This window comes from Tachysurus vachellii, chromosome 3 (genome assembly GCF_030014155.1).
Source record: "Tachysurus vachellii isolate PV-2020 chromosome 3, HZAU_Pvac_v1, whole genome shotgun sequence".
Taxonomy (NCBI): Eukaryota; Metazoa; Chordata; class Actinopteri; order Siluriformes; family Bagridae; genus Tachysurus; species Tachysurus vachellii.
The window spans coordinates 30,389,761-30,397,686 of record NC_083462.1 but is presented as its reverse complement, the minus strand read 5'-3'; the positions used below and the strand labels follow the sequence as shown (position 1 = coordinate 30,397,686).

The following is a 7,926-nucleotide window of genomic DNA, read 5'->3' as shown; positions in this document are numbered from 1 at the left end:
CGATCCATGACAAGCCTTTTCAACAATTCTCTGGCACTCAGGCATTCGGGGCTATAGCCAGCTTTGGGCCTTGCCAAGCAGAGCATCCATTTGAGCTCTAGGGTTGTGTTAGTGATGAGAATCATGGTGTTTTATCAGTTCTGACAGGTTTGGTCACTAATAAATAAATCACTGAAAATAATACAAATCATGATTCAAACTGCGACTGAATTACACTCGCGTACTCCAGTGACAAATACGAGCTAGTTCTAACTATGCAAATGCTCCTTAAAGTCAAATACAGCAAGCCAAGTCAATAAACACTGAATACAAGCTAATGACTGAATGTACTGTTCTAATAAATCAACACCTTCTCAGTTTTAGTTGCACTTTTCTTCTGACTCTGAGGCAGTGTTACAGATATACTGCATTAGATTTTGATCTTTTACCTTTAAATAATAATTGTGCTTTGCCATATGCAGTAGTAAAGCGCAAATTCTGGCTTGTGTGAATGGAGAAAAATAGGATATGGGCAAATTTTCAGTTTATTAGTTAAAGTAATGTTTCTAAATAATTTTTAGACGTTTCTTGCTAAATCATATCATTTATTATATTTATTGTTCAAAAATACACAGTAAGCCCAGTAATAGAAACTTCAAACAGTGCATTAGTGTACACAGATGTATAATCTCCTTTATAGCAGCATAAAATATTGTAGCTGTATTACAGCAGTGTTTTCTAAAACTGTAGCCAAGAAGAGCAAATGTATAAATCATTTGAACATGAAGCCAGGATCTGAGAGTCTCTCAACACTGAGAGCAATTTGTGTACCATCTTGTGTATAGTTTTATCATAGTTTTGCATTTAAGTTCATAAATCTTTATGGGATACACAATTTTATTTTTATACACTCACTGGCCACTTTATTAGGAACTCTTGTACGCTCACATGTTCATTCTCCAATCATCCGATCATTTGGCAGCGGTTCAATCCAAAAATGATGCAGATAAATGTCAAGAGCTTCATATTCACATACAATAACAGTGACTCACTCTGTAAAACTGTGGTGAGCAGAAAAGCATCTCAGAACACAACACTGTACAGGAACAGGGATCTGAAGCTAATGTGAAAACATGCTCACCAAAAGACCAGGTCATGTGTTTCTAATGATCAGCTATCCAGTTTGATTGAGTCTGTGCCCGTGATGAGCCTGAGGTTCTATTGTTGGCTGATGTGATCTCTTGCTGATTTCGCTCATCCTCCCCTTATGTTTTAAGGTGTTGTGTATTTTGAGATGCTTTTCTACTCACCATGGTTGTAAAGAGTGATTATTTGAGTTACAGTATCCTTCCTATCAGCTTGAAATATAAGTCCCCAGTCAGTTGTGTCTGAAAATCCCAGGAAAAATACTCAAACCAACATTCACGCTACGATTAAAGTCACAGATCAGATTTCTGATTTTCTGCTGCTGCTACAACATGATCTGCCCCATTTTTAGAGGTGTTCCTATTATAAATGCCAGTGCATGTATTTACCACTTTCTAAAGTAAGTGCAAATTTAGTGAACAGGAAGGAAAAGAAAAGAGTAAGCATGCATGTCAGAAACAGAAGTGATAAAACAGTTTCCAAACGATGGCCATAATGTGCAACACAAGCAGTAAACGCTCTGAGTGCAATAACAAACATGGCTGGAGTCACCTGAGCAAACAGCAGCTCAGTTACAAACCGGAGATTAATGGACTTTTCCGATTCTCCGAGTAAGGGGGCTCCTGCTTTATTTTGGGAAGGGACGCAGAGGAAGCAACAGTAATATATTAATGTATCTTCAGGTTAAATATGTTATCAATCATCGTAGCATGTTTTAACCCCGTTCCTTCCTGTTCAGTACCATAACACAAAAATACAAAGCATTAAATACAATTTTTACTTCAAGTCATAACTAGTCACCATTAGATTTGTTTGAGATTTACTTAATCACAAGGAATATAATAAAGAGAAATCTTCATTTACTTTATTTCCATGACTGAATTGTGTGCTGTTGTTTCCTTTAAATTCATTTATCTTAATAATAGAACAAAACATTAAAAACAAGTTGCTTATTATGTGAATTTCGAATTCATATATTTATATTTAAGGTTTTAAAATTCTCCCGCAACAATAAAACATGATTAAGTTAAGCTCTATTAAGTTGTTTGAACTTACTTCTCTTTACCTCCAATTGTCATGAGTTTTAGATATTGACCTCAAGTTTATAGCTTTGAAAAGCTCAATGAAAACTTATTCATTGAGAGACATTCTCTTGACTATTTGTGAAAGCTTGAGTTTTCTCGTGTTTTTAAGGCAGCAGGTGAACTTGTTTTTTGTAATCTAATTGAGTTGTTTAAGAAATTTCTTTTATCAGCCTATTGCTCTTTTTTCACTTTAGTCTCTCTACATTATCCACAATGCCAGGTGACTACCTACAGATAGCAGAGCTGGGAGGAATTTGTTCTCACTGTCAGACTGATGCAGCAGCGCTTTAGTCTCCAAATCACTTTTAGCATCATAAGTTTCTAAAGCCTCATCTTTCATGTTAATATCATATAGAAATAGATATCATATAGTTATATTTTCACGAACTTAAAAAGCAGCTTTTGCTCTCTCTGTTATTTCTATCTTTATTGTCTCATTAGTATGACACCGAGCATCATTGGAAAAATAATGAGAAATTAAGCTCTTGCCCTTTTTTGTGGAGCTAATTGCAAAACCTGACTGTTATATCTTATGTTTGAAATTGCTGAATATATTTATCTCAGTGAGACAGTATAACAGTTAGTTCTAGTTCTCTAATCTGATTCGGTTGAGCGGTGTCCCAAGCATGTTTATTATCTGATTTCATACAGCATTCAGTTTGCATGCTTGTGCCTTCACACCAAAACACGGGTGTGTCGATATTCAGTGCAACCAAGGATCAAGGTACTTTATTTGTCACATTCAAACGTGATGTAACGGAGTGAAATGAGCTGTGTTAGATTGGTTCATTGCAACTGTGCTAGCAACAACTACGTCCCACTTTAACATCAGCATAGCATTAACAACAGACTGGAAGCACTGGAAACATCACCGGTCCTTAAGAGTAACCCTTGTGTGGTGTTTCGTTCAAATGAACCCCTTTTATATTTTTACTAAAAGTGTTTTGCATTTGTTGTAAATCATCCACCAGTCAGACTTTGACTGCGATAATCTTGTGAGAGCTGTTACTACACTCACATACAGTACCAAAGGACCTGCTCTATTTCCGCAACAGAGTATAACAGTAAAGGAATTTGATAATGGCTCTAATAATTTTCAGATTTTCATCCAAGTCACCAGGATGTCAGAATAAAACCTTTCAAACTTTTTCCCCCAATAACAGCAGCGACAGACCCCAGCATTGGATTGGAAAATCTTTTTCCGAGCTCTAAAGATTGGCATGTATGAAATGACTCCTGTGATATTAATATATTTAATGGCTTTGTGAATGAATTTGCAGACTTTCATATTAAGAAGCACATATAAAAAGCACCAAATACCAAAGTAGTACAGAACACTGTTTTTATTTATAGTTAAAAGATATTATACGGACTGCATTATACAACCGTTCATGAGCCTCATGGTGATAGTTGCAGCACATCACTTTGGTCAAATACCCAATACTGATGGGACGATCTGACTCCAGATTGGTTGATCCTGCTTATGATTAGTCAGTGTGTTTGGTGCGTTTGTTCTCTGGGTCGTCGTTCAGTTTGGAGAAGTGTTCTGACATGGCTGCCAGGGCTCGGTACCGGTGAGAGATGCTGTTCTTCACGTCTTTAGGAAGCTCTGCGTAACTGCATAGATGAAGCAAATAAGAGGATTTTTACTTAGACAGCACAACAGCTCCAACATGTCAGGACTGATGATTAAAGCTTAAAAGGTAGGTGAAAAAGGTTGTTTGCTTTCAAAAGGTGTTTGAAACCCAATGTTGACACACAAATTCACCAAAACAAACACGCCCCTAACGCAAATGGGTCCCACCCCTGTATTGATAGCTCCACCCACACATACATACGTAACCCAGGCAACTAATGGAAAGAAATGTGTCTTTATCATAGCTGAAGGGAAGAACAATACGATTGCAGATAAACAAACAAGCAAAAATGACACACAAGCATAATCATGCAAAGGACGGCATATATTAGTTCTGTGAAACAAAGCAAAACCAACGTTACTCACCTATCGAGAAGGAAAAAAGCGCCTCGGGGTCTTAAGTAAAGTTGGCCACATATTCACAGATTGGAGTTTCCCTAAACGCTAAAACTAGCAAAAACGCGGTTGTAGCTGCCTCTCTACATTACTACGATATAAAAGAGGTGTTATTTGTGTAGTAACAGCGTTTAGCTCAGGAGTTATTGACTCGGGAAACTCCAATCTGTGAATGTGGCCAACTTCCCACTCCTTCAGTTCTCTCCAGCGCTGGAAAGCTGATCCTATATTAACACGGGTCCTACTTCTTGCCTTATCGTAAGCCTTTCTTCGCTTTCTTTCTTTGTTTTTATCCTCCATGTCAATGTTAAAACCGATTTCTGTTAATGTCACACATGCGCACTGAACACTCTCTCCACCGCATATTGACAAGACACGCCCCTTTCTGCTCATTGGCTACACGTTTGTTTTGTTTTTTGTTTATTATTCGGCCCGACTCCCACTGAAGCATTTCTCAAAAATCGGAGACCCCACCTTTAATGACACACAGCATGTGTGAGACCATCAGTCTTTTTAAAAGACTTTAGCTGTTCTGGTTACACACAAAAAAAAAATCTGCAGTTTTAAATTTTCTTGATCTTCAATGAGCCACAAACAGGATGTCTCATATAGTAGAGCATAGTATTCATGGTGATAAAGTTGTAACAAGGCTTTATTGACATTGCATTTGTATATAAATAATGATATCTCACTTTTTTCCCCTTCTATTAATTACACTATTTGTAATGATATGCTATTTTTGATGAAGGGGTTTTTCTTTGTTGTTGCTCCGCTGACTTGTGCTGCTGTGTCAACTTGATTTTCCCCTACAGGGGATTTATAAAAGAGTACAATTAAGACCATCTTGTCTCTATAATTCACAGACCTCCCTTTCTGTAAAAACTAACAGGAACTCCATTTTATTATTTAATTTCATCATTTTTTCTTTTCATTCCTTGTATTGTTTCCGTTTCAAGTCGTAATCAAGTAAGAAAGTTTTCTCCTCTTAAAATAAGATTTACAGAAGAGTTGGGTAACATCGCCTCCTTCTGGTGATGTCCACAAATTTCTACATGTTTCACTCACGTTTTATCATAGCCATCAGGCTGGAAACAAGGATCCCAACCAAAGTCTCGTGGGCCTCTGGGCTCCACGATCTTGCCCTGTATAACAGGAGAACACCTTTAATTTGGTTCATTCATCATTAACCATCATACACATTCTTCCATAAAAAAGCATTATCTAGACCCAAAACTTGTTCTTTGGTTTTCTTAGAAATACGAAACAGGCAGGTTTTCTTTTTCAGAAAAGGTAAACAATGTTCACCATTAACTAATCCATAACTGAGGAATTTTCAGGAATCACTTGAAGATAAATTCTACTTTATCCTTATAAGTTGTTATATAAGGGGAAAAGAAACAACACAATATAAAGGTTGTACATAACACAGTACTAAGTGTTACGTGTAAAATATTGCATGTAAAATTGTTATGTGATGTACAGGAACAGTATGATGCCTTTGATGAATGTAGAATATGCACTAACTTCAGTGATTCCTCTGAAGAGCTGAACAGGTTCTTCTTTGCCAGGAGAATAAGCAAATGTGCAAAGGGCCCAGGCTGATTTATCTTCAAACCCTGCTAAAAGCTTGTACAGTCCTGTCAACAGACAAATTAAATCACTGTACAGTCTTATAAACAGAAACATGTCTATATAAGTAACAAAAATAACACATGGACATTACCCTCTGGCTTCAGTTTATCCAAAAACCATTTTCTAAATGAAACACCATAAAAAATAGTTTGTTGTAAAAAGGTTGGTCTGATATCAATAAGTCTGCTGACGTACAAGTGAAACGTATGGCTCTGCTTACATGTATGGCCCTGGGAGTCCTCCTAATGCCTTGAAACACAGGCATGTGTCCTCCACAATCACTGGTCCATCTACCTTTACAAGAGAAGCACAAACATGAAAAGGACTTTTACAAGATTTTCAAAGTAGACAGAAGAAAGAAATACTGTGTAGTTAACAAACCTGTTTTGCTGCCTCTTTGCACTTCTGTACTGAGATCTCATCAGGTTCTCCTTGGTATTCAGGCACTGCCAATCAAGCCATATATTCACAACATACCCTACACATATAGACAAACTTTTGTGGACACCTGAGCATCACAGCTATATGTGGTTCTTTCCCAAACTGTTAGAAGCACACAATTGTTTTGTATGCATGTTTGTGCTGTGACATTACAATTTCCTTTCACTGAAACACAAGCTCGAACACGGTTTCCGCATGATGCCCCTGTGCACAAAGCGAGCTCCAGGCATGAAGACATGGAAGAACTTGTGTGTCCTGACATTTTCATTTCCAGCATTTCCAAAGTGACTTACATTATCTCATTTTTATGCATTATTTCATTTTCATTCCTTATCCAGTGCAACTTACATTATCTCATTTTTATGCAACTGAGCAATTGAGGGTTAAGGGCCTTGCTCAGGGGCCCAACAGTGGCAGCTTGTTGGACATGGGATCGAACTTACAACCTTCCGATTGGCAGCCCAACACCTTAACCACCAGGCTACCACATGCCCATGTGAACTGGATTGGGATGAACACCGACTGAACCCCAGACCTCCTCCTCACTCTTACAACATCAGTATCTGATCTCACTAATGCTCTTGTAGCTGAATGATCACTGATCCCCACAGACACACTCCAACATCTAGTGGAAACCCTTCACAGAAGAGTAGAGTGCATTATAACAGCAAAGAGGGAATACATCTGGAATAGGATGTTCAGCAAGCACATTCTGGCCACGTTCACACTGCAGGTAAAAGTGGCCCAAATCTGATTTTTTTGGGGTCAAGTGTCCAGGTCAGACTTCTTCAGGTGCAGTGTGAACACTCAAATCTAGCCCAGATCTGAATTTTTCAAATCAGATTCAGACCACTTCCATACTTCCACTTCCAACGGCGTGCTGCGTGTGACGTCATTGTTATTGTTCGTTTGCGCATGCGGGTCAGTTTGAAACAGCAAACAGTTCACACTGCTATCTGATATAGGCCACATTTTAAAAGGTAATGTGAACAGCCAAACCAAAAAATCAGATCTGAGCAAAATATCCGAATTGAGCATTAAGACTTGCAGTGTGAACGTGGCCATAGTGACCAGGTGTCCACTTTGTTCAGGCCATATGATGTATTACATCTCAGTCACAGATGTAAACTTGGGTGCATGCAAGAGTCCATACTTACAATCAATCTTCTTGGAAATTAGTTTGTAGGGGAATTTATCACCGAGGATCTGAACAACCTGATTTTTTTTTTTTTTTAAAAAAGGAAAAAAGCAGAAAAATATAAGTTTCTTCACCTGAACAGATCACATTGTGGACTTATAGAGCAGGCAACAACTCAAATACTATGAATTCATTATATATATATATATATATATATATATATATATATATATATATATATATATATATATATATACACGTATATATATATATATATATAATGAATATAATGAATATATATATATATATATATATATATATATACGCGTATAAATGGCTTCACATTTTCTCCCGAATGCATATTGATATTTCTAAGCCCACCTCTTCTAATTTTTTCGCATTCCCTGTTACAAACACCACGGATCTCCCAGCCGGTACAGCCATGTTTAATAAACCACATGGCCGCCTCAGTG

The 7,926-nt window shown here is 37.5% G+C and overlaps 1 protein-coding gene across 1 annotated transcript; it reads right to left on the bottom strand.

Moving 5' to 3' along the window:
- Positions 1–3,538: 3,538 nt before the first annotated feature.
- itpa (inosine triphosphatase (nucleoside triphosphate pyrophosphatase)) lies at positions 3,539–7,919 on the bottom strand. The gene is made up of 8 exons (XM_060865047.1): positions 7,835–7,919; positions 7,473–7,530; positions 6,256–6,320; positions 6,095–6,168; positions 5,966–5,997; positions 5,767–5,879; positions 5,308–5,384; positions 3,539–3,827 (listed from the first exon to the last, which is right to left on the bottom strand). Exons 1-8 carry the CDS (start codon positions 7,895–7,897, stop codon positions 3,698–3,700), a joined length of 612 nt encoding a protein of 203 aa, XP_060721030.1. The 5' UTR covers positions 7,898–7,919; the 3' UTR covers positions 3,539–3,697.
- Between the last annotated feature and the right edge of the window lie 7 nt (positions 7,920–7,926).

Bases quoted from the DNA above. Each gene is read 5' to 3' on its own strand.
- itpa (XM_060865047.1), bottom strand. From the start codon at position 7,897: ATGGCTGTACCGGCTGGGAGATCCGTGGTGTTTGTAACAGGGAATGCG. The intron at 6,169-6,255 runs GTTTGTTAACTA...TCTCTTGTAAAG, and splicing joins GCAAAGAGGCAGCAAAACAG to GTAGATGGACCAGTGATTGT. The intron at 5,998-6,094 runs GTAAGCAGAGCC...TGTTTCATTTAG, and splicing joins GGACTCCCAGGGCCATACAT to AAAATGGTTTTTGGATAAAC.